General features: G+C 45.9%; 1 protein-coding gene across 1 annotated transcript in view; it reads right to left on the bottom strand.

Annotated features, from left to right (window-relative positions):
- Positions 1-27,765, bottom strand: part of LOC146788643 (putative cation-transporting ATPase 13A4) — a 383,399-nt gene that overhangs the window by 181,611 nt on the left and 174,023 nt on the right. The window contains 1 exon segment of the mRNA XM_085635852.1: positions 16,964-17,152. Within this exon segment, the coding sequence (XP_085491978.1) occupies positions 16,964-17,152 (189 nt within the window).

Genomic DNA, 27,765 nt, shown 5'->3' with positions numbered 1-27,765 from the left:
TCACCATGTAATAACGGTGGGACACAATAAATGTATTCAAGCCTCAAAAAAATAAAATGCATTCAATTTCCTATCTACAATGTATTGATTGACCATTTAACCATGACAGTGTATGGAGTGCTGTCAAGGCTTGGCTGCACCAGTCCTTATAAAGGCCTCCTTATGCACCATCCTTAGAGAGCTCAAGTCAAATGCAAAAGGACACCTTTGAGATGGTGTGATACTGAAGGATTCTGGTGGTGTGGTAGAGCTCAAGTGTTGTTCTGAGAATCCTCTTAGGCAGCTAGAAACTCAGATAGACAGGCACTGTGCCAGAGCTATTGTTGTATACAGAGGAGACCCTCAAACCATGACAGGGAGCTGAACTGATAGTTTGAGGAGACCATCAGGTGGTGGCCTCCTGAAGAGAACCTCAATTGGTGGCAGAGGGTTTGAATGGAATGATGAGAGCACTTCATGAAGGGGGGTACAGAAGACAATATAAGATGAGAATGAACTGCTAAAATAGATCCTTTGGTGATGAGATATTGAAGAAAACCACGAGTGGTTGCATTCAGAAGAGCACGGAAGACCCTTAGATGAGGAGTTGAAGGGAACCTTAGGAAACATGATATTGAGAACCTCAGGTGATTGGGTATATAAAAGACCATCAGGAAGTGGAATATTAGGGACCCTGATGTTGGGGAATATTGAGTAGTTCCTCAGGTGGTGCACGAATGAAGAGAACTTCAGGTGAGGGAATACAGAGGAGACACAAATCTGGGACTATCCTCAAAAGGCCTTCAAATGTATTGATGCTGAACAAACCCTGAGGTGTACTGGTATCAAGGAAACTTACAAGTAGTGAAATATTTGACATGAGCCTCATTACAGTTCATTTGTCTCCACTGTGTGTCATCTCCTTTAGAGTCAAATAGTTAAACTGCACTGATTGTTGTATTCGAGATGGTTGACAATCCATGTTTGTGCCATGGTACACACTTTTGGCTTCAAGCAATGGAAACCGCCATTCAACAAAACTCCTAAAATTATGTTTGTGCAAATGCCAACCTGCATCACTATATTACATCTCCTGAGACGGAGTGGAGTTTAAGCAGTCAGCAAAGTATGTCAGCTGGAGCTGTCACCTCCTGTCATGAGCAGCGTATCTACTGTGTCTAGTTAGACTATCAGCTTTCTCTTCAATTTTGTTTTCATCTAGTATGTGGTTATGTTGAATAAATGTATTTAAACAGAGGCTTTAAAACATTTGCATATTTAATTACATCTTCAATAGAACACATTGAAAATCTGATTATTACCATTACAAATGCATTTACTAGCTAATAAAGTCAAACTTGTATCCCCTGGATGACATGGCTGATTGATACAACATCTGCATGTAATTTCATGATTAATAAGTGCCTGATATTACGAGTAGTATCTTTTTGTAGTATCTTTACGATTGCCTTTTATGTGTGGAGCCTCCTCCACAAGTGCACAGATTCCACAATCATAAAGATAATGCTGGCAAAATTCCTTTGTGAATTACCAAAAATTGTAAACTCACACAAAAGTGTAAGTTTATCTTTGTGAATCAGTCCCAAATTGTTCTAGATATGCTTAAAATTACTTTTTTGAGCAAGTCAAAACACCAAAAAGGACCCAGGATTGCAGGGATAGCATTACAATGGCTGCAGTGATATCGACAACCATAGAACAAACACACAGATAAAGACAGACTCATTTTATTCCTAGAACACACAAACACAGCTTTGGTCATATAACTCACACAGTGAAACACATACATGCACACACTTCAAACGATGAATACAACAAAAAGGACACACACACCAGGTATGCATGTATGCATATACAAACCACACACACAAAAATGCACCATGAACATAAAAGTTTTTAACACTCCCACAAACATTAACACACACTGCACTGATACACACACACACACACACACTCACCCGCACAGTCCCATAATAAAAATGCACCACTATTCCCATACACACGAGCATACACACACTTGCACATGCAAACCTTCAGACAAAATAAAGCACCCACAGCACTGATTATACAGAACAGACACCAAGAAACACACACTTTCCATACTGTTAACACCAAGCACACACCCTAAATAAACAGTAGGAACCACAACCTATACAGGTACACATGAAGCTATAAAACATACACCATGCACACACTTGCACTTTACAGAGCATACAACATAAACACACCATATAAACACACATACCCACAGACCTCACTGCAAAAATAGCATGCATGTACAAACACATACATACATGTACATAATACACTCTACAGGAACACTTACAGAACCAGTAAATACCCACACGAATGTAGACAATAAGCACAAACATACTGACATACACTCTCTCTCTCACACATACACACACACGCACACCAAACACACACGGCATTCCCATTAGTAGTAGTTAAACATAGGCAGAAAAGTAATCTCATATACACTTTGCAACCCCACAGATACACACACTCATCTAATTAAACCTTTTCAGATCCATGTTCAATTTAGCTTACAGCTTCCCCTACAGTTGAAATAGCACAGGTGAATAATCTTTTTTGGTCTATACATTAATTTGTCCATGTTTGTCGAATAGGTTTTCAAAGAAAAATATTGTTCCAAGTTAATAGCTGATGATGTGGAATCCTAAGAGACTATCAATATACTGTAAGGCCCTGACTTACAAAGAGTTCACTCAATGTAGTGTTGAAAGAACTGGAGAGAACAGAACTGTACCATATTTACTAAGAGGTGGTGCAGTTTTGCTCTCCCCCTGCACTGGTGCACTTTTGTCAGTCAAGCGCCAATGCAGGCTCCCTTGCGCTATAGAACAAGGGTGTCTGCATTGTTGTCAGAATAGTTTTTGTGCTGGAATTGGTTCTTTTCCTGCAACAAAACTATGCTTTAAGGCATTTTCCTTTTATGTGTGTTCTGTAGAATGTAGCATAAATGCAAAGAGGAATAAAAAGGAGGAGAACTGAAAACATTTCTTCTAGTTACACCTGCCTTAGGTATGCGCATGCTTTTTGCAGCAAATTCTGTCAACAATTTTTTGTAGATAGGGATTTGCATCAAAACACATGGGTGGTTGCATGGGAACACGCATACCCCACCCATGTAGCGCAAACTTGATGCAAAGTAATGCAAGACTGTACATTGCGCTGTGTTGCTTTACTCAGTGTTACAATCCAACTCAAAATCATGATTTGTGTTACATTGTAATCCCATCAGTAGGTTTTGTGTTGGGTCTGCATTAAAAAAGTAATCCAAACCCATTGGAAAGTCTTTGTAAAGTTGAGTCTAAGTGTGCAGTATCTCATGGTAAAAAGAAGCTTCCTGTCAGGTGTCCAACCATTAGCAAGTATTCAACTTCAGCATGAGTACCCGTATAAATAGGAGAATGCCATGCCCACATGTTCAGTATAGAGTGGCACACATCCACAATTGCCTTTTATAACTTTTTTATAAGCCAAAGTTGTCTCCATCAACATCAATGTGAAGAAGACCCTTGAAAAAAAAAACACACAGATCGAAACTTAATTTACCTCTGTTTTTCATTAAATCTGCATATATAAATCAATGATGGTCAGTGGCTGATGTGAGCATGCTGATGGGTTCACCATATCATCAATGACTCTGGTTATAAGTAGCCATTTTCTGTAAGGCTATCCCTGAAAGCAGTGCAGCGCTAGCTTTTTTGGGGGTGAAGAAGATGCATAATGAGGTCAAATGGCAAAGGAATTTGTGTCATACTGCCGTGAGTGTTAGTGGTAGTTTCAAGGATGTATGGAGGCATAAATGTTGAGTGTTATGTTATGTGTATGTTTTTAGCCTCCTATCGCCTGTGGGGCTATCCTGGTACATTTTCAGGTGTGAGGCTAGCCTCAAAGGAGCTTACTCACAGAGACAAATCTTCAGGTTCTTGTAGAATTCAAGAAGAGAGGAGGAGGGGGTCTAACATGGTGTTGGAGGTCCTTCCAAATTTAAGGAGCGATGTATGAGAAGGCTCAACTGTTATATGGATTACATTTTGTCCCCGTTTTAGTTTTCCCTTCTAAACTTAACATCTGTTTGAAATGGTCATTATAATTTATAACATGTTTTTCACTAATACAACAAAATACTAAGAAGGTAAAGAATGCATTTATTGTGGTTAGACATTGTTGTTCTAAAGCCTGCTCCAATAGTTTAAGGGATACATGCTAGAACACAATGTTCTTGCTTTATTTTGTGTTCGTAGACTCTTTTACTAAAAAAAAGAAAGTATGGGGCAGATTTACAAGCCCCTTGCGAGACATTTACGCCGCCGTTGCGTCACTTCTGTGACGCGGCGGCGTAAACCATGCGCCATGTTGCGCCTTATTTACAATGTGACCCATCTAGGGAGATGCGTCACGTTGTAAAGCCCTGCGCTACATTAAACCTGCGTCAGGTTTAATGTATGCAGGGTGGGCGTTCCATCGGAAAAAGCCTCGGAAAAGTGACGCAGTGAAATCTACAAGATTTCACGGAGTCACTTTTCCGACGCTGCTGCATCAAAACCCTGCGCCTGCTTGAAGCAGGTGTAAGGCATGACGCAGCATGTTAGGTATGGGCAGCCCCTAAACATTGCTGGAGTTGCGTCGTGTTTGCGACACGTCTCCAGCAATGCGCCGCCCCTAAGCCATCAGATGCGCCACGCATCTGTTTATCCTTGCACCACGATGCGCTGCATAGTAAATGCGGCGCATCTGTGGTGGCACAAGGGTAAACTTGCGTGACGCATCTTTCCTGGCGCATCCCTGCTGATTTGCAGGGATGCGCCAGGAAACATAAATCTGCCCCTATGTTTTTCTGGGCCTCTGTCAGAATGAGATAAGGTTTGTGTTTTATTATTTAAACAACATCTGTTTGAAATGCAGTGAGAGGCACTTCACACCAGAGTTATCATGGAAGCTACTGAGAGTTGTGAATGAGATCCCACCTTTTTACCACGCAGCCGATTCAGCGCTGCTGCGGTAATTGTTTGGTCTCATCCAGCGGCCGCCATCGCAGGCGTGCTCGCTAGCCACGCCCCCTTGAGGCCACGCCCCCCGCCCCTTTATAAAGCGCCGCTTTGAAAACATTGTCAGAAATCAGATTCCCAGACCTGAGGCGGAAGCCGGGTCCTGGAGGTACGCGATTGTTTGTAAAACTGTGTAAACTTGCTTTTAATTGTGTTGACTGATAACCTTTAAACAGCTTACTGATCTCTGCATCCCACCTTTTTACCACGCAGCCGATTCAGCGCTGCTGCGGTAATTGTTTGGTCTCATCCAGCGGCCGCCATCGCAGGCGTGCTCGCTAGCCACGCCCCCTTGAGGCCACGCCCCCCGCCCCTTTATAAAGCGCCGCTTTGAAAACATTGTCAGAAATAAGATTCCCAGACCTGAGGCGGAAGCCGGGTCCTGGAGGTACGCGATTGTTTGTAAAACTGTGTAAACTTGCTTTTAATTGTGTTGACTGATAACCTTTAAACAGCTTACTGATCTCTGCATCCCACCTTTTTACCACGCAGCCGATTCAGCGCTGCTGCGGTAATTGTTTGGTCTCATCCAGCGGCCGCCATCGCAGGCGTGCTCGCTAGCCACGCCCCCTTGAGGCCACGCCCCCCTCCTTCTCCTTTATCATGTGCCTGGGCAGGAAGCGCAGCGGACGAGCGCAGCGGGAGCGCCGTTTGCGCGCCGAAGGCGCGCATAAGGCAAGCCCGTCTGCGCCCGTCCGCGCCTGGACGGGCCCAGGGACCAGGCAGTATGAAGAAATCATCAGGTACTCCTCTCTAGAGTTGCATTCTCTGCATGATCCCGTTCCTCAACCACTCGACCCGTCCACTCATGCCCGCCTAAAGGCAAGCAACATCCTTGCTCACCATTACTCACAAGAACCGACTTCTATCCTCTCTCTAAATTCAAAAAATAATAATCCCCCCCTAAACCTAATCTCCGGACCCTCCGATGTCTCTATCTTAACACCAGATCCCTGGTCAAACACCAACTTGACATATTCCTGCTCCTAAAAACGGATAGCCCCGACATACTCTTTGTCACTGAGACATGGCTCACCATAGACTCCCTGCCAGATATACTCTCGGCTTTACCATCAGACTATTACATCCTGTCTGCAAATAGAAAACCAGGTAAAGCTGGGGGAGGTGTCGCCGCTATTATTCACAAAGACCACACATTTACCTCCTCACCCCCCCTAGACTTACCAGACACGGATAACCTAGTTATCAAATCCGACACCGAGAAAGGCACCATGGTGCTAGCATTGATATACCGTCCACCCACATCTATGCCTTCCTTTTCTGCCTCCTTGTCTGAGCAAATAGCAGGTCTAGTCGTTGACCACGACAAGGTTATGGTCATTGGAGATTTCAATTACTGGTACAACAACGCAGATGCTGGTCCTCACGCCACAGAATTGTTCGAACTCCTCTCTAATTTAAACTTCCACCAACATGTCTCGACCCCCACCCATGAAAAGGGACATATCCTAGACCACATTTGGTCTCACAACATCTCTACCTCCTGCCCCACGGCCTCACCATGCATATGGTCCGACCACCACTTACTGCAATTTTCTATTACCACTCAGGGTCACCAAAAAAACAACGCGCCCCCGGGAGGATCAGTCAGGAAATGGAGATCTCTAAACCTCCAAGATTTTCTCTCCACCCTGACCAACTCCATCTCCACCCAGGGACCAGACATCAATCTGACGGATAAAGCGCACTCTGAGTGGCTCCTCTCTGCATGTAATGAACATGCTCCCCTTACCAAGTTCTCTTGCGCCCGTCGCATGGACGCCCACAAATGGTTTTCCGCTGAATTGAAAGAGCAGAAACTAGAACTCCGCCAACTCGAAAGGAAGTGGAGACATAGCTACCACGCCACAAACAGAGCACTCTATAAGATAGCCCGCAAAAGTTACAAGGACTCCATCTTATCGGCTAAAGCCACTTTCTTTTCAGATAAAATTTCCAACGCCAAAAACAAATCACGGGAAATCTTCAGAGTGATTAACGATCTTTGCAATGACGCCAGAACCGCCCCTTCCCAACCTGCATCTCAAATGCTGTGTAACCAACTTAACGACTTCTTTAAGGAGAAGATCGACAACATAAAAAACAGCATTCAAACTAACCACCCTGCAGCTGACGAGTCGGACATCTGTAGAAACCCCAACATCCTGCAAGACATCCCCCCCATTGACCCACCTAAACTATTGGAACTAATGAACCGAGTAAAATCAGGCTCACCCAACGACCCCTGCCCCCCGCATATTTTGAAAGAGGTCTATACCATACTCCCTCAGAGCATACTCCCTATCCTGAACACCTCCCTTTCACAAGGAATAGTACCCGATTCCTTCAAAAATGCCACCCTGGTTCCTCTTATCAAAAAACCAGGTGCCGATCCCTCCAACCTCTCTAACTATCGCCCCATCTCCCTTCTCCCTTACTGTGCAAAACTACTGGAAGCCTATGTAACCAGCTACTTATCCAACTTTATCGAAATGTCAGACTATCTCGAACCCAACCAAGCGGGATTCCGCCAGGCACACTCCACCGAGGCGGTGATCCTCGCCGTGCAGAACACCCTAAGGACCAACGCCGACAATGGTATTCATCAGGCCCTCGTACTACTCGATTTATCGGCCGCGTTCGACACGGTGGACCATACTATACTATTACACCGTGTCGAACAAGCCGGCCTCAGTAGCGCGGCTCTCTCTTGGATTAAGTCCTTTCTGACAGACAGGTCTCAGGCAGTAAAGCTGGAGAACTTCACAGCTCCCACCCTCCCAACCACTTGCGGTGTCCCACAGGGCTCCTCATTGTCTCCCCTACTCTTTAATCTTTATATCAAACCCCTTCTGCACTCCCTGAAAAACAGAAAAGTAATTATTTTTAACTATGCTGACGATTTGCAGTCGGTATTCCCCCTCAACTCCCCAGACTCCATCGAGGAATTCCAAAAGACCATGCTGCATATCCAGAGCTGGATGGATCGGAACCACCTTAAACTAAACCCAGGAAAGACTGAGTTAGTACTCCCTAGCGACAGTGCACTCAGCTGGGGGCCCCACTTCTGGCCACCCTCAATGGGCACACCCTCATCCCCCTCCCAGTCAGCGAAAAGCCTCGGGGTCACTCTTAGCGCCGATCTCTCTCTGAAGACCCAGGTCGGAACAGTGATCTCCTCTTGCTTCTTCCAACTAAGAAAGATTAAAAAAATTGCTCATTTGCTGTCCCACTCTGCTCTCATTCAGGCAGTACTCGCACTAGTCCTCTCGCGATTAGATTTCTCTAATTCTATTTACCTCGGCCTCCCCCTCACCATCTCTAGACGCCTGCAGATTGTGCAAAATCAAGCAGCCAGATTAATTTTCAAGAGCAATCGCAGGAAGTCAGCCAAACCTTTGCTAGCCTCCCTCCACTGGCTCCCCATCACCCATCGGATCACCTTTAAGACAGGCTGCATAATTTTCAAGGCTTTTCACGGAAAAAGCCCTAGGTTCATTAACCAACTCCTCAACAAACACGTCCCGACTCGCGAGCTTCAGTCTGCCCATCTATCCCTTCTCACGGTGCCGACATTTAAAAAGAAACGACTCGGCGGATCCAGTTTCGCATACCTCGCCCCAAAAACCTGGAACTCTCTGCCCTTGTCTATCCGGAGCTGCTCCAAGCTGACAGAATTCAGGCGAGCGTTGAAGACCTGGCTATTCAAACAAGCGTACGGTTAGAACACCATACCTTCTGACCCTTCACTATCCATCTCTCATCTGTTTTCTTCAGCGCCATGAAACCCCTGGGTGTCCGTGCGCTTAACAAATTCCGCATAGAATAGAATAGAATAGAATAGATGCAGCTCAGCTGAACCTGGCATTCATCCTATGAAGGAAGATCAATGAACAGGCAGATGTGCGTAGGCTTGCATAATTAGATGGAGGGCATTTGTTAATGCAGGGAGGCTGGATTCCTGAGACATTAGATCAAGGGATGTAGGGTTAGATAATTCCAACTGCTTCTGGTGGAAGGGTACTTCCATCATGCTCTCGCTAGTGTTAGGGTATTAGCTATAGATAGGAGTAATATTAGGACTAATCAACAAGGTTGAATTGGTTTGATTTTTCACCATTCCAATAATGCTAATAACACTCATTTGCCTTGTCTATCTAATAAACACAGTTCATGTTTTACTTACAAGGATTAGATCATTTCAATAAACATTTGAAAATATACTATTGTCTCATCTCTTTGTGAAACCTTGGGCACGCAAAAATGACAAGCAAAAGGGATAGATCGGCTTTCACAAGTTCCTTGGGAATAAGAATGGTCAAGTTAGAGACTGAAGACAGCATCTATAACTCTGGGGGTTCAGATGCAGCACTCTGCGTTAGCCGAACCAACATTTACTGACGATATAAGAAGACTCAGTCGCTATATTATGAAGTTCTGCTAATCCAATCCACAGTCATATTAAATTTGCAGGATGCGTGCAACCTGACCTCCTGATCTGCTTTTGTGCATGTGTAAGATTGTTGCTAGTGAGAGTACAGTTGAGCGGAGATATCTTGGGGGGTTTATGGAAATGTACGCTGCCATTCAGGTATGTGTAAAAATGTTTCTGTATTAATGAGTGATTACAATAAATATAACAACAAGAGAACATACATACAGATTAGGAATCAGTTTTACATTTAGAACCTTGGTTCTGTGCCCCATGGCTGTTCCTTCATATATCCTGGCAAACCTTTTGACCGATTTTTTAAATACTCTGGCTCTTACTTCTTTCAATTGATTTGCTAAGCCCAGGATAGTTTCTCATCAACAACAGTGCCAAAATACTTGCATTTACTTCCTTTATTGACTATCACATTCCCAATTTTCCATGAGTGTTGTTTCCAGGTTTTTCCAAAATACACTACTTTCATTTTAGAATGATTTACCGTATGGCGGCTTACAAGTATGGATTCACGCAGTTTTGAAAACTGGTATTGAACCCTTTAGAGGTCATTGAGAGGATCACTCGAGCATCTGTGTGTGCTCAATTGGTCATAATGCCTAATTTCAGTGGCACACCATCAGTAGTATAATAGTATAGGGCTGGATCCAAAATATATAAGGATAACAGAAGTGGTGCCAGGATCCAACTGTGTTCTAATCCGTTCTGAGTTGGCACTGTGAGGTGATAAGATATATCTGTTATAAAATTTAATTGCCACCTATCTTGATGTAGTGCGTCAATATATTGTCAACTCCCGAATTCCGCAGATTCTGGTCTGCCTCATTAAACATGGTGCTGTAATCTATATAGCAGAAAGACAGGAGCTTATTTAGAATTTGGTGGAGGGGATAGTCCATTGCAAAGCCAACAGAGTGCCCTCTGTGCCAAATTGAAAGTCCACTCACCTGATTTACATAAGGGTGAACCTCAGTTTGTAGATGGAGAAAACAACTCTGTCACCGCCATCTACTTATTCCTCCAATGGTCCGACAGAATAATGGCTGTTCGAGGTTTGGCCATGTGTCTGCCCACCGATTTATTGTGGGCAGACACATGGCCTGTTTCTACTTTTATAAACCAGTACTTAAAACATGGTGGCATGTAAAAGTAAAAACGTTGCAATGATCCTGATGTGATCAGTGTAAACTCCCATGGGTAGGAGGTCACAGGTTTTTTTTTACCCCCAAAATACCAATTTGGGAATTTGTTTTTGAAAACAAAAAAAGAAAATGAAAGTGTGCGGTGCAACACTGTAAAGTTGATGGAGGCACACAGCACACTTTCAATGCATGTACAGGAATCACTGTGATGGCAGTTCCAGTAAATGCTAGAACTGTCCGGAGAGCCCTGGACATCTCTAAAGTTGACGGGCAGAGTACCCTAACCATGGCAGGCGTAAAGTACTGCTCCATGGCGATTGACCTAACACCATTCGCCAAACACTTAATCAGGACCATAGTGTAAATTATTTTACCTTCTGTGCTAGCAATGTCAGGGTAGTGATATTAGCTGTTTTTGCACAACCAATCTGAAACCCACTTTGATTAAATTACATTATTCTTTTTTATTGGGCCAATCATTTAGTTTGCCTAGTAAATATTTTGTAAATATCTTGCCATCACAATCCCAGTGTTCAATGAGTCTTATTTTGTATAGGATATATAGTCGAGCCTTTCCATGATCGAGGTATAATACCAGAAACCAGAAATTTAGAAAGTAGTTGATAGTGGAAACTACTCCAGGGAGTGGGACCATATTTGACAATATTAATGGGTAAACCATTAGGACCTGGAGCTCTGGAAGTTCAACAGTTCCTTGTCAGGGAGATAATATCAACGTGTGTAATCAATAATGTTGCATAGAAATAGTATTGTGCATTAAGGACAGTATTACTTGGATTACTTGAATGTAAAGACAGGGGGTCCTGTGTGGGTCCGGGGGCATGATTAGGGGCTGTGATGTGTTGAGTGAGTCCAAGGTTTTTGAGGTTTTTGAGTAGTGCAACTGAGTCAGAGCCAGTCCAGTTTCTAGGTGAAAGGTGAGGTCTCCTAGGAGGATGTAGGCCCTGGAGTTTAGAGATGAAGTCCATTATATTGATTGTGAAGTTGGAGCAGGGTCCTGGGGGACAGTGGACCGGGGTTCCACTCAGGGTGAAGGTGGATGTGATATGCAGTTTCAATTTGAGGTTTTCCATGTAGTCTGTACTGGTTTCAGTGGAGGTGCTGCAGCTAATGATGTCCTTTAAGGTGATTGTAATTTATTCCTCGGGTCTGTGTTGGCTGTTTTGTCTGACAACCTTGTATTCATCAGGGATGGCTGTGGTGATGTCTGGTGTTGAGTTTGTGGCCAGCCTGGTTAGCATGAAGAACAGGAGGACTGAGGCAGCATCATCCAGCAGGTAACGGATCTCCATGGTGTGTTCTTTGATGGAGTTGGTATTGAGAAGCAAGCATGATAAGGAGGACAGCTGTCCAAGTGGGTGTTGGTTCAATGGTGCTTGAGTGAGTGGAGTGTCGGTGCTATTGGTGTGGTTGTGGTAAGGTTTGAAGAAGTCAGTGAGGTGTTATATGTGAAGGCTCCTTCTGTGTTGGGCAGTGCAACAGCACTGAGGCAAGCATCGGCAGTGGTTGAGGGCTTGAAGCAATGCAGCGGGGTAATGGTGGCTCAGGGCAGAACTATGGGTGGGTGGAACTTGTGGATTTTCACGTTACCTACAAACTCTGCAATATTCCGTGGAGTTACATGAGAGGTGGAATTTTGATTCGTTGCGCTGCTCATGCTGATTTTTAGCACCAGGATTTTCTCGCTCGCCATTTAGCGTTGGTGAGCCACATGCAAGAAAAACTCAGCCATGCGGCGGTTGGTGGAGTTTTCCAGAACTCAATGCTCTCTCTGCAAACTCTGCCAGCAGAGTGGAGTTTACCGCCCTGCCCTAGGCAGGACCAGGGTTTCTGGCTTGTTCCTGGCATGGACAGATGCAGATGGGCTTGCTTTTGGGGCACCTTTGGTGTGCCAGCAGTGTGCCCTCTAAGAGAATCCATACTGCGGCCACCATTAAGTAGCTCCTGGGAGTTGGAAGGAGTGCAGGTGGTGGTGGGGGAGGCTGGTAGGAGTGCGGGAGGTGACAGAGCGGGAAAGAGCAGGAGGCACAAGAGGGAGGAAAATAGAAATGGGGAAGTAGGAGAAAAGAAAACAGGTGTGAAAGGGGACAGAGACAGCAGGCACAGAAAATTGAACAGTGGCAATACACACAAGGAGGAAACAGTGGCAAACCAAACAGGCAGAAAAGAGAAAGACTGGCAAGACAAAAGGCACAAAGCAGGGGCAAATAAATGGGCACAAAAGAAGAAGACTGGCTAACAAAGGGCACAAACAGTGACAACACAGAGTGGCACAAAAAGGAAGGGCTTGAAAGTGAAAAGGCACAAAACAGTGGCAATACAAACAAGCAATGGCAAAGCCAATAGGTTTCACCTGTATGAGATCTATTGGCTTTGTTAGTGTTTGATTTTTACATGTTGCACAGCAGCCCAAAATGCAGTGCAACATGACTTAAAGTTTAAAAAAGTGCTATGATGCGGCCAATGTTGACTATTTTAAAGTGCTTTTTTCATTCAAGCCATGTTACATGTTTTGGGGGGTGGGCAAGCAACATAAGCAAGAAGGGCAGGTGGTCTGAACAAAACTACAGACAGCAAGAGAAGGGCAGAAGGAGTGTAAAGAAACCACGGACAGTGGAAGGGAAACCATGGTCAGTGGGAAGAGGGCAGGGGGAGGTAAACCATAGGCCTGGGCATAGTTCCCAGAGGTTTGCTACGCAGAACTCCGCGAACTTACAAAAAACTCTGCAAAGTACGGTGAGTGGCGCAGTGCAGTGCGAACTGCAGTTTGTGCTGGTATTCCTGCCACTAGGGTAGAAAATCTACGGCGGCAGCTCGCGAACTTACCGTTTGCGATCGCAGACTTAACGTTCGTGATCGTGAGTTTTCTGCACTCCGCGAGCTCCGCGGAGTGCGGAGTTCAGAAAACTGCACAAACTCTTCATGGTTTAAATCTGTTTTATTGATTTTTGAAAGAGACAAAGAACAAACAACAGGACCTCATGCTCCTGAAAGACAGCACAATGCAGACAATTAGTGTCGGCTATAGTAGCATTACTAAGAAAGATGTGAGGAGCGGGTCAACAACAAGTGCCCTCAACAACAAACGCAAAACCCCCAAATCAAAACTCCCCGCTAACCCCACCCCACCCTCACCCCCTTGTCCACAGTTTATGAATACAAATAAAGAAAAGAAAAAAGGGACGGTCCCCGATACACGCAATTCAGCGTGGCCTTCGAGGCTTGCGTTTCGCAGGGAGTTCAGTATCCGCAAGGCGGAGAAGCCTGAGGTACCGGGGGCTCGTTAACTCCCGGAACTCCGTTGTAAGCAGAGACAGAAAGGGTCGCCAGAGTTCCGGGAATACCTCCCCCTTGCCCGCAAGTGTGAGGGACAGTTTCTACATGCCCAAGATCCTCCACAGCCACTGTAACCAGCCCGAGTGCAGAGGAGCCTGTGGGGAGTGCCAATGTGCTACTATATTCTGAGTGCCTGCCCCTAGGGCAATGGCAATGAGGCGGTCTCTGCGGGATTTCAGGGGATATGTTAGTGGGTTGGGTAGGCCAAGGAGGACATAGGCTGGAAAGCGAGGAAGCTGCGTATCTAGGTGAGCATCTACTTCATCCAAAATTGTTGCCCAGTAGGACTGGATGTGATCACAACTCCACAAAATATGCTCCAAAGTGCCCACCTCCCCGCAGCCCCTCCAGCACCTATCACTAACGCGAGAGTCAAAGCGGTTTAGTCGTTCCGGTGTATGATACCAGTAGGTGGCGACCTTGGGCAGCGTCTCTGTTAATCCTTCATGGTACGCAGAGTGTCGAGCTCTATGGTATATGCTGTCCCATTCTTTGTTAGAGAGAGTCCTCCCCAGCTCTTATCTTGCCCGTCCGGCCTTATAGGTGAGGGTAGTAGATGCAAGCAAGTGTTTATATAGATCAGAGATGAGTTTTTTATCGGAAGACCGAGTAAGCAGCCACTTCTCATATGGGGTTAAGAAGCGCTGAGCCCCAGCTTTAATTTGTGGCTCGAGTGCCCAGTGTCGGAGTTGTAAATATTGTAGCCGATCGGACTCTGGAACGCCATGGTGTGTCTTGACTTGTGGGAAGGATAGTATGCCCTCTAGATCAAACAAGTGCCCTAAGGACCGGCAAGAGGTACGACGCCAGCTTGTAAATGCCCTAGGATCCAACCCAGGGGTGAAATCCGGATTGTCAAACAACGGGGTCATGGGGGAGGGAAACGTGGTTAGCCCATGTGAGGTGGCAGTGCGGTCCCAGGCCTCTAAAATTGCACAAACTCTTTAAATGGAGTGAAGTTCACCGCTCAGGCCTAGTAAACCACTGACAATGTGAGGAGGTCATGGGATGTGAAACCACCGATAGTGGCACGGTTTTGGGGTTGGGAAGTCACAGAAAGTAGAGCAGTGTTAGGGTGGGAAACCGAGACAGCAGGAGGATGGTGGGATTGGGAAACAACAGAAAGCAGGAGGAGAGCAGGGTTGGAAAGTTACGGAGAGTGGGAAAATGGCAGGGTTTAGTAGAGTACAGACAGCAGGATGAGGGCAAGGTTTGGGAAACCACAGACAACAGGACTGGGGTGGTCAATAGGCCTGGGCAAAATTTCCGTTCTGTTCGCGGAATTTGCGATAATTTGGCATTTCCGCGTTCCGCGGAGAGCGCGGAAATGTCAAAATTTCCGCATTCCGCAGTTTTGCGATAATTTGGTTCTTGCTCGCGCTGTAAAATAATACATTCTGGCGCCCGCGCGATCGCCTTACCTGAATCCCCGCGTTCGCCGACAAGTTTTCCCGATCCGGTCGCGTTCTCCATGAGATGTTGTATTGTTTTAGCCATTTGCGCTGTCTCGCGACAGTTCGCGCCGCAGTGACGTCATGCGTCGCGCGCTCACGTCTTTCTTCTCGCGATCATGTACCGCGAGAAGAGTGAAAACAAGATGGCCGCGTCCGCAAGCAACCGCATGGGTAAGTTGGCGAGCCGCGAACACGCAGAAAATACCGCGAACGGGCGGGAAAAAAACTTCCGCATCTTCGCGATATTTCTGCATGTTTGCGGAGATTTTAAACATTTTCGCGATAATTTGCGAAAGTCGCTTTCGCAAATTCCGCCCACCCCTAGTGGTCAACCATCAATAGTAGGAAAAGTGGGAGGTTAACACACAGACTGCAGGAGGTCCAATAAGTGCTGCTAACACGTAGGGAAGTATCACAGATGTTAATTGGGGACTCGAAATAGACCCAAACATCACACCCTCAGACGATGCCAGCAGCCCACAAGAGGAGGCCTTGGTTAGCATGGGCAACATCTATCTGCTTGTTGGGCTGTTCACCTATGGTCTCTTTTTCCCAAAAGAGATTGGAAGAGACTCAAAATCCAGACAACAACAACCACATCTGTTCACGGAAATAGCTTTGAAGAAAATTAGAAGAAAACAGGGTATTACATTGTGGTATATTATGGCTCTCAAAGTGGAAGAGATGAAGAATTTTTCAACTGCCTTGCCTATGATGTCAACCGGTACAGCCGTCGTGCGATATCTGCTGATCCCTAGGAGCCCGAGATGGCTGACCTGAGCAGACCTATTGAAATCGACAATGCACTGACAGTCTTCAACATGGCCACCTAGGGAGAGGGGGACCCAACTGAAAACTGCCAGACCTTTTACAACTAGCTGCAAAAGACACTATAGACCAATTTGGGCTCAAGTACACAGTCTTTGGCCTTGAGAACAAGCCCTTCAAGCACTTTAATGCCACGGGGAAGTATGTGGACAAGCACATGGAGTAGCTTGGTCGAGAGCACATGTTTGAGCTGGCGATAGTAGAAGATGATGGAAACTTAACGGAAGAGGAGGAGGTTGTGGAAAGAAACACAAGGGAGCAGTAACAGTGGGAAGCAGGAAGTGTAAGGGACTGTGGAGACATGTACTGTGCTGTTGGAAGGACGCAGGCCACAGGCAGAAAGCTCTACTTGGTCCATGCTCCACAGCAGGTGTTTTGCAAAAAACATTGGCAAGGAGAGAAAGAGAAAGAGAAAGAGAAAAAGAAAAATGTGGTAAAGCAAAAGCGCAAAAGAGCGAACAGAGGCAAGGTCACAAAAGAACAGTGGTACAAGAAAGAGAGAGAGAGAGAGCAGTGTGAACAGAGTGAGAGAGAAAGAGCCGGGTTCACAAGGGCATTGACCAGTTGGAGAAATGGCCACAGGTACGCCCTGGGGGCTAGGGCTACCACCTGCTTAATCAGGCACAGACAAAACCCATGATGAAAACATCTACATACCTTGTCAAAGCAGACGAGATTGACCCAGCCCAAAAGGCTTATCTTCTTAGGGCTGATGCAGGAAATTCCACTCTTTTTCAGCCTCTTCTGGGCATACATGATTCCCACTGCCAGACCTGCTGGGAGAGCAGGGGGAACCATACCCGTCACTATAAAAAGTCCATATACAACTATGTCCCCAACAGATTCCTAGGGAAAAGATCATTCATTTCAGAAACTGCAATTGCATCAAATAAAATTCAAACACCTTCGTATGATGTAAACATCAGAACTAAGCTCAGCTATACAGAATTTTACTATCTGTAATGAAATGTGTGTATAAATAATAGAAATAAAACAGAACACCAGCCAATGCAAATGGACAATCTATCTACATTGTCTTACAGGAAAATGTAATCTTTAAAAACCTACATAATTGAAGTGTTACCAAAGGTGGGTGAAGGTGCAGAATCCTCACGCTTGATTGTTTTGAAACTTGGCGAGCTTCTCAAACTACAGAGCCTGTATATTGACTTCTATTTTCAAAGGGTCCCTGTGCTACAGCAGACATGTATGGCAGTGCGTGTGTTGGACCTGGCCCCCTCTGCAGGGTCAGCCCAAAACCTGTTGCCTTTTACCATTGCTTACCCCTCCCACAGGATGGCATTGGAGAATCTTTCTTTAATTTAATAAGCTGTCATTTCCAATTGGGAGAAGTTAGCTAGATCAAGTTTGACATCTATGAAATTGGAAAGAAATACCTATTTAATGGAAAAGTCATATTTTTTTATTATAATTTTAAAAATGCCACTTTTAGAAAGTTGAAAAACACAACATTTGGGGGTTGGGCCCTTGTCTACAACCACTATGCGCCTTTATCTAGAAGCAAAAAACCTGAAAAAATTAGTTTTTTTTTATTTTTTTTTACTTTTTTCCACAAGATAATTCCACTTTATAAACATGACCTATAAATCAATCAATCAACTTCTTTATTTTGGTTAAAATAACCATAAAAGAGTACAATACAATATTTAAAAACAATCATCATAAACTGGATATGCCGTTTGGGGGAAATACAGTTGGTACATGCATGGATACATAAAATATTTACTTAGTAGAGGGTTATCTTTGAAGGCGACACAGTATATGAAGGCTTTAGAGATTTTTCCAAGCACAGTATGAATTCATCGGTCCTTTGGAGCAAAACCAATCATCCATGAGCGAGGTAATACTTATATATAAAAATAAATATAATAGAAAAGTTAAAAGTTAAAAATACAAGGACATATTAAGTTAAAAAGAAGAATGTCAGAACTAATCGGTAATTGAGTCATGGTGGTCTATAAAACTTTACACATATTACGAGTAACTAATGTGTAAAGGGGGCGTCCGAAAGAAAATCCCCCTTATTTAACAAATTTGCATTCATTGGATGAAACTTTAAGGCTAATATATGTCTTATCAGTACTTATCCTGATAATACCATTACATTTTTAGGCCATTTCTTTTCCTAACTATCGCTACAGCAAGAAGAAAACGACTCAAGCTGAATACTATAGTCTGTGACGTGTCTCCCTTGAACACTCTTTCCCCATCTTTAATGCGCTGAAAACCTAAGAGGAGGCAAACGGGTTTAATCCACTTTATCCTTGCCTGCAGATATGCGGGGCATATAAATAGAACATGGGCCTCATCCTCCCTAACACCCATGTCACACAATTGGCACAGGTCAGAATTGGTACTGGGCCCAAGTCCTTTATTACACGCCCACGTTGATATTCTAGATTTAAATTGTAAAATACCATAATGGTACTTTAGATACAATGATTTAGCTAGAGGGGGCTGAATTTCATCCATAAACCATTCAAATTTACTTTCTATTTTTACATCGGAAAATTTAAGGGTCAATATTCCTGCTTTAGAGTTTTGTAATGGACGATTATGAGTATATTCCTAATACCTTGCCTTCAGCAATTTTTTAGAGGAATTGGTAAGGGAATCAGGATCTGTCCAAAAACTACGTAGGCCAAGCTTTGAAAACCAGTTTTCGATGTGCACTAACCATGCCAATCGGGTGGTGTTCTTTATTTGCATTATTTCCTTTAGTGCATCTCTGTAGTCCACTAGCTCATCAGTGGACCACAGGCGAACCCAATATAATAGTGGGCGTAGGTAGGCATGATCATCTGAACGACGTATGTTCAAATCCCAAAATAAAGGGGTTAAGGGGTGCAGCCTGGAACAGCTAAAAGTTGTCTGAAAAAGCTGTTTTCTTGAACTGAAAAGGCATCTCTTGCTATGTGGCCCCATAATTCTGCCCCATATAGGGTAGCCGATTGAGCTTTATATTTAAATAGCTCAATTGCAGGTGATATTGCTCTAACAAGGCTATTCTTATACTTCCTAATTATGGGGGCTTGATTTTGTGTTAGTATTAACCTCGATTTTTCTATTTGTGGCTTCCAATTCATTTTAGTATCAAGGGTAATACCCAAGTATTTAAAATTTTGCACGTGTTCAATCTTTTCATTATTTACAAAAAAAGCTTTGTTAAAACCCCTGTGAGGACTGATCTTCATGACCTTAGTTTTGGAAGCATTGATTTCGAGATTTTTCTCCAGACAATAGGACAGGAATTTATTCAACAGATTCTGTAGTCCTTTAGGGGTCTGGGAGATTAAAATCGTGTCATCTGCAAATAATAGGGCCGGAACGGCTTGACCACACAGCTTAGGAGAATCATGCTCGCAACCCAAAAGGGTATCTGGGATATCATTCACATAAAGGGAGAAGAGGGTTGGCGCCAAAACACAACCTTGCCTGACGCCTCTCTTTATATCTATTCTCACTGTCAGCTCTCCATTAGGTCCCCACCTCACTCTTGCGTAGTTACCCTCGTGCAGCCGGATCAGTTGTTGGAGAATTTCCCCGGGGGCACCCATATCCCTTAGCGATTTCCAAAGCTTCCCCCTGGGGACCAGATCAAAGGCTGCTCTGAGGTCCACAAAATCTACATATAAGTGAGATTTCCTTATTGTGAGAAGTTGGCCTGGTATATGATGTTCACTAGTTAAAGTGACCACCTTGTACCATGCCAAGCAACCCTTATGGTGTGGTTGTAAGTCAACCTTTTCAGACTAGCTGCCCTAGTGGTAGCGTAGGCTAAGCAGTCTTTGAGGCTAAACTCGTGAAACGTGTTAAGCAGGCTGTTTTACCAAATGTAACCCCCTTTTATACCAATGAAAGGACACCACACAGATATATATTGAAAATATACATGTATTTATTTCTCAAAGTATCCCCTAGACTCTTTATGAGCACAGGAGCACAAATCGTTAAACAAGAATACGTTAGAATACACAGAAGTTGCACTTTATATGGATAGGCCCTGGTGGCCACTCAAACCATATACTAAAATAGTGGTATAAGTACCACGAACAGAAAAGGGAAAAGGCCTAGGGCCTCTAGAATCGCTGGGCCTACAAGGAGCTAACTTCAGTTAGTGACCAGGAGGTCCACGGGTTGCGTGTGCAGAGCAAATAGTCACACGCGAGCTCCCATAGGTTTTCAATGGGTGCGTAAAAGTTACAAAGTTACTGCAAAAAGGATCTTCCGGATGGACTATGAACTCAAGATTGGAAACACAGACACTAGAGATGATACTCTACACTTAGGCACCGGAGTGCCAGCTTTACCTCACCCACAGGAAGCGGGTGCATAGGTCTCGAAGTGCGTCGGGTTTCTTCTATCTGTTCAATGGAGCCTGTAGTCAAAGATGCTGCAGGCGATCGGTCCGCAAGAGATGCGGTGGATCCCAGAGTGGATCGGAGTTGTAGAAGACCTGTAAGCAGAGGGGACAGTGCTCACAGTCACTAGCCAGTGACCAGCGTGGCACCAGGTGGGTACCAGGCGATGTCGGGTGCAAACAGGAAGAAAGGTGTAGCTTGTCTCTGCAGCTACGTGGTCCCTGAAGGTCAACGACGTCCAGGAGTCGGTTCACGAGCTGTCCTACGCAGGCTCTCGCTGTCGGCGGTGTCGGCGACTTGATCGAAGCAAACAAGCCTTGGCAAAAGCAATTGTTGTGGAAAACGAAATAAGCTGATGGTTCTGACCAGCAAGGTCAGAGGGACTGCTCCTTTGGAGAGGAGCAAGGGCCAGTCTGGAGCAACCAGACCAGCGGTGTAGTTCTTGAAGTTCGTCGCCAAGATGGCCACTAGCCAGCGGGCCAGCAACCGGTTAGGCGCGTCGAGTGGCAAAATGCAGAAGGGCCCCACGCAGATCGTGGAGATGCTGGAGGGCTCACCTTTGGTGCAGATGCTGCTCGGGTGTTGGGCTTCTCAGATCCCAAAGCACAACTTGGAGGGAGCCTCGGTTGTTGCGCTTGCAGCTTGTCGTGGTCTTTTCAAGATGGCTGGCTCCACGTGTCTCGGTGCCTCCACGGGTTCCTCTTTTTCAGGGACTGTGGATCGGGCGGTGAGAGGTCTGGAGGTCCAGGTCTTGTCAGTCTCTGGGCTCGGGTTCCAGCGGGAGGTGGCAGCAAAGCAGATGTTGATTCGCTGGATGGTGCTTGCATTAGCAAGGTGGTCACTCCCTGACCACAGGGGAGATTGGCTTCAGTCCTCTGTGCGGCAGAGCGTCGAAGTTCCCGTCTTCTTCTTGTAGATAAGTTGATTCCAGGATGTCTGAAGTCTTAGGACACAGCTCCTACCTTTAAGCGGATTCTAGGGGCCGGACTACCTGCTAGGTCCCTCCCTAATGGTGGGACCAGGAAGGGGGGTGGTTACACCCCCAATCCTTTGTCCAGCTCGCCCCAGGCCCGGGACTGGTGTGCCCCAGGACCGGATTGAACTGGCATATGCACCGAGGCTCCTTGTGAGCCTCAGGCATGTCTGGTTTCTTTCAGCCCTACCTGCCCAATACACAAAATCCTGTCTGGGGTGGTGCATGCACCTCCCCTGGCAGGAAACCCTTTGTCCACACCTCCCAAGCTGGAAGGACTCCCAGCAGCAGGAGGGCAGACTTGTGTCTGTGGTGGCAGCATCCATTTTGTGGAGCTGAGGCTCTGTCTGATTTTACCCGGGTTTCAGGTACTGTACATGTCGTGTCCCTCTAGAAGGGTGGAATGCTAACCCCGTCGCCAGAATTGGCAAGGGGTTAGTATTCCAATTCGTATGACACCTTACTCGACATGTTTTGATAAAGCCAAACCAAAGTTAGCATTTAACCGCGAGGTTCATAATGCACTTAAGAGTATATGGTATGATGATATCTGGAAACAGTAGAAGGAAGTTGTTCCGACCACTGCAGACAGGCTCAGCTCATGCCAGAGCACCATCTCACATGGAACCAAGCACTCTGCCTTCAGGATTGTTAAGGCCTGCCATAGGAGTGACTTATAGGTTAACATGTGTCCCATTTAAGGTTAGGTATAGGTATACTACACCCAAGTAAGAGGTGGTTACACCAACTTACCCCAGCTGAGTGATCAGCCAGTTGTGTCAAATTTGTTAGGCCAAGCCTGGGGTGGCATAATACATGCTTCAGCCCCTGGCAGGCCTTAGATACACCAATGCCCTGGGTACCTAGTGTACACTGGTACAGGGGCTCACAGGGTGATCCACTTCCAATTGGTTATGCACCTAGGGTGCATAGTGTAAATTTAGTAGAGAGAACAGCAGGCTGGGGGTCTGATTGGCAGGCCCACAGCCTCAATATGTCAAAAACCAGTGAAGCAAAAAGCAAAAATTTGGGGTGACCATAGGATAGCAGACCCTACTCTCCTACACAACCCCCCCCCCCCCCCCAAACGCAGGGACATTAAACTAGCCTTGACCAGTCTTGTCTTCATGTCCTAAGTGGAAGTACCTGGAGAGACCATCTGCATTCCCATGGTCAGTACCTGGCCGGTGCTCCACTGTAAAGCCCATCCCCTGTAGGGAAATGGACCACCTAAGCAGTTTGGGGTTTTCACCCTTCATCTGATTTAGCCACAAGAGGGGCTTATGGTCGGTCTGAATCTTGAAGTGAGTGCCAAACAAGTATGGCCTCAGCTTCTTCAGGGCCCACACCACAGCAAAGGCCTCCCTCTCAATGGCTGACCAATTCTTCTCTCTGGGGGTCAACCTTCTGCTAATAAAAGCAATGGGTTGGTCTTGACCATCTACATTAAGTTGTGACAGCACAGCTCCCACACCCAACTCAGAAGCATCTGTTTGGACAATAAACTCTTTGGAGTAGTCAGGACTTTTCAGGATAGGTGCAGAGCACATGGCCTCCTTCAGGTCATCAAATGCCTTTTGACAGCTTACTGTCCACTGAACCTTTTTGGGCATCTTCTTGGATGTCAGATCATTAAGAGGATTCACAATGGACCCATAGTTCTTAAGACAGCAATGTCATCAAGATATGCTGCACAAAAGTCATCCAACCCAGTAAGGACTTGGTTCACCAGCCTTTGGAAGGTGGCAGGTGCATTCTTCATACCAAAAGGCATCACCCCAAATTGGTAGTGCCCACCTGGGGTTGAGAATGCTGTTTTGGCCTTAGACTCCTCAGCTAATCTGATTTGCCAATAGCCAGCTGTCAAGTCAAATGTGCTCAAAAACTTAGCAGAAGCTAGTTTGTCTATGAGCTCATCTGCCCTTGGAATAGGGTGTGCATCTGTCCTGGTGACAGCATTGAGACCCCTGTAGTCCACACAGAACCTCATCTCTCTCTTGCCATCTTTGGTGTGAGGTTTGGGTACCAGAACCACTGGGCTAGCCCAGGGGCTCTCTGAGGGTTCAATGACACCTAATTCCAGCATTTTATGTACCTCAGCCTTTATACAGTCCCTGACGTGGTCAGGTTGTCTGTAAATCTTGTTCTTTACAGGCAGACTGTCACCAGTGTCCACCACATGGGTACACCAGTCAGTTTGGCTAGGTATCAAGGAAAACATGTGTTGAAATGATTGTAGAACTTGTCTACATTCAGTCTGCTGATGATCAGTGAGGTTGCCTCCAAGGGTCACTCCTTCAACTGAGCCATCTTCAGGGTTCTGAGACAACAGGTCTGGGAGAGGGTCACTCTCTTCCTCCTGTCCCTCATCTGTAGCCATGAGCAAGCCCATGTCTGCCCTGTCAACATATGCTTTTAACCTGTTAACATGGAGCACCCTGTGGGGACTCCTGGGAGTTCCTAGGTCCACCAAGTAGGTGACCTCTCCCTTCTTTTCCAGGATTGTATGGGGTCCAGACCATTTGTCTTGGAGTGCTGCTGGGGCCACTGGCTCCAACACCCATACCTTCTGTCCTGGCTGAAACTCAACCAAGACAGCCTTTTGGTCATGCCAAGCTTTCTGTAAGGCCTGGCTTGCCTCAAGGTTTTTGGATGCCTTCTCCATATACTCAGCCATCCTGGAGCGGAGACCAAGTACATAGTCCACTATGTCTTGTTTAGGCTTTTTGAGAGGTAACTCCCATCCTTCCTTCACTAAACACAGTGGGCCTCTTACAGGGTGCCCAAACAACAATTCAAAGGGGCTGTAGCCAACTCCTTTTTGTGGGACCTCTCTGTAAGCAAACAGAAGGCAGGGTAGAAGGATGTCCCATCTTCGCCTGAGCTTTTCAGGTAATCCTTTGATCATACCCTTTAGGGTCTTGTTGACTCTCTCAACAAGCCCATTGCATTGTGGGTGATAAGGGGTGGTGAACTTGTAGTTGACACCACATTCCTTCCACATAGTTGTCAAGTATCCTGACATGAAGTTGGTACCTCTGTCAGAAACTACCTCCTTAGGAAACCCCACTCTGGAGAATACTCCCAGCAGGGCTCTGGCCACGACGGGTGCTGTAGTGGTCCTAAGGGGAATTGCCTCTGGATACCTGGTGGCATGATCCACTACCACCAGTATAAATCTGTTCCCAGATGCAGTGGGAGGATCCATGGGACCCACTATATCTATTCCCACTCTTTCAAAGGGGACCCCCACCACAGGTAGTGGTATTAGGGGGGCCTTTGTTGTGCCACCTGATTTGCCACTGGCTTGGCAGGTCACACAGGAGCGACAAAACTCCTTTGTATCTTCATTCATGTGAGGCCAGTGAAAGTGAGGGACAAGCCTGTCCCAAGTCTTGTTCTGGCCTAAGTGTCCTGCTAAAGGAATATCATGGGCCAAGGTAAGAAGGAAGCCCCTAAATTGCAGAGGTATAACCAACCTCCTGGTTGCACCAGGCTTGGGGTCTCTAGCCTCTGAATAAAGGAGCCCATCATCCCAATACACTTTATAGGTACCTTGAGCATTCCCAGCAGCCTCAGAAGCAGCCAGCTGTCTGAGGGGTTCAAGAGAGGGACAGGATAACTGAGCCTGCCTCAAGTCAGCCCTTGAAGGTCCCCCTGTCCCCAGAAACTCAACCTGATCAGGTTCAAGCTCTTCAGGGACAGTTCCTTCAGGGTTCTCTAGATCAGCTTCCTGGGAAGGTTGATCATCACTCTGAGGCAGGGGGGAAGGTACAGCCTTGACCCTCCTGTTCTTCTTCTTGGTAGGTGCTTGGTCCATTGTTCCAGGATCCAAAACCTGTGGTCCAGTAAGGCACTTTTTGGCCTGTGACCTGGTCACAGCAAGGACATGTGGTGATATACCTAACATCTCTGCATGTGTCCTGTACTCCACTTCAGACCATAGAGAACTCTCTAGGTCATTGCCCAACAAACATTCTACTGGGAGGTCTGCACTAACCACAACCCTTTTGAGGCCAGTTACCCCTCCCCATGAGAAGTTAACAACTGCCACACTATGTGAAGTAGTAGCATTGCTGGCATTGGTCACCAGGTAATTCTCACCTGGTATGTACTGTCCAGGATCCACAAAGCCTGGTGTCACCATAGTGACACTGGCACATGTGTCCCTGTAGGCTTGAGCCACTTTTTCATTAATTAAAGGAGTCTGTCTGTACTTGCCCAGGTTACTGGGGCTCACAGTCAGGGACAAATCTATGTCCCCATCACAGATCAGGACTGCCTGTGTCAGGGTTCTGTCTAAGTCAGAATCTCCTTCAGTTCCCATAGTGATTCCCACTACACCCTTTATCTGGGGACCAACACTGCTAACAGTAGTACTGGGAGCAGGTGCCTTAGGGGCCACAGTGTTGGGGGCTCCACCCTTTTTACAATCACTAGTCCAGTGAGTTGTATTTTTGCAAGAGTTGCACCAGGGTTTCTTTTGACCTTCTTTCTTCTTCCCTTTAGGCTGGGACCCACCCTCTTTAGCATTAGTTTGGGGCCCTGTTGAAGACTTCTGGTCTTTAGATTTCTGATCTCCACCCTTTTGGTCTGTTTTCTTCTGATCACCCCCTTGGCCCTGGTTCTGGTTCTTTTGCTTAACCCTGGCTCTGACCCATTTGTCTGCCTTCATTCCCAATTCTTGGGGAGAGGTCAGATCAGAGTCAACCAAGTGTTGATGCAGTTGCTGGTTTTGACAGTTATTTAAAATCTTTTCTCTCATCATCAAATTGTACAATCCTGTATAATCAGATACCTTACTTCCCAGCAACCAACCCTCCAAAGCCTTAGTGGCACATTCAATGTATTCAGACCAGTCCTGAGTATGTATCTTCTGGGTGTCTCTGAACATTAACCTGTACTGTTCAGTGGTTAAGCCTAACCCATCAACTAGGACACTCTTCAGGACTCTGTAATTTCTGACATCCTCTTCTCTAACAGTGAGGAGTCTATCTCTGCCTCTCCCCTCAAAGGAGAGCCATAAGATTGCTGCCCACTGGTCTTCAGGAACCTGCTGCACTTTGCAGGCTCTCTCAAGAGCAGTCATCCATTTGTGAATGTCATCCCCACTTTTGTAGGGGGGCACAACCTTGGACAGGTTCCTATTATCAAAGACCCTATATTTGTCCTTAGGGACAATGCTGCCACCAGTGGGTATAGACCCACTCTCTTTATGCTACCTAGCCTTGCTCAGTTTCTCTTCCATCAGAGCTACTTCTAGCTCCTGCCTCCTGATCCTCAGCTGGGCTTCTTGCATTCTGGCCTCATGCTCCCTCCTCTGAGGGGTGGTCATCCTTCTCCTGGAGTGACCTTGAGAGCCTCTAGAGGTATGAGAAGCATTAGATTCACCCGAGTGATTCCTTTGCCTCCCAGACCCCTGGTTAAGTCCACTGGGGAGATCCAATGGGGTGATCCCATTGTCAGTCCCCAATAGCCTTAAGTTAGCTGGGCCACGTATAACACTTGGCACTGGGCTAGTTCTCCCTTCATCCTCACTACCTTCTGTATCCCCACCACTTTCCTCCTCTGTAGTATGATTCTCATCTAAGGGATGACTATTGGAAAGGGGTACTTCAGTAGCATCTTCAGAAGGGGGGCCTCCTGTTCCTGTCCCTAAGGGGCCTAACTGGGAGGCTTTCCTGAGAGCTTTCTGATCTTCATCAGCCTGTAAAAGCTCTCTGAGTTCAGCAGAAGTAGGATTCTTGGGCTGTTTAAGGCCCCTGATATTTGCCAACTGCCTGAGCTCATTTTGGTTTAGGGTAGCAAAGATGAATGGTACCCTCTGGGGGTCACTCTCAACAGAGATGGGTACATTGGAACCCTCTGCCCCAGCCATTGCTCTTAAGTGTGCGTGGATGTGTTGCAATCTACCTACACTTGGGTTTACCTACTAAATCTATCTAGTAGTTGTAGTCAGGGTGTGCTACTCCCTTTGCTCTACAACAACTAAGTTCAGTAGAACTTAAGTATATCTAATCTTGTTTTATATGTACCTACAGGTACCTATGTGATCTTTCAATTGGTAACCAAGAGATTACAATGGTAAAACACAGCATGTTCAA

The sequence above is a fragment of the Triturus cristatus genome, chromosome 11 (assembly GCF_964204655.1).
Source record: "Triturus cristatus chromosome 11, aTriCri1.1, whole genome shotgun sequence".
Lineage (NCBI taxonomy): Eukaryota > Metazoa > Chordata > Amphibia > Caudata > Salamandridae > Triturus > Triturus cristatus.
The sequence above is the reverse complement of the archived record's forward strand: the minus strand, read 5'-3'. Positions and strand labels throughout refer to the sequence as shown.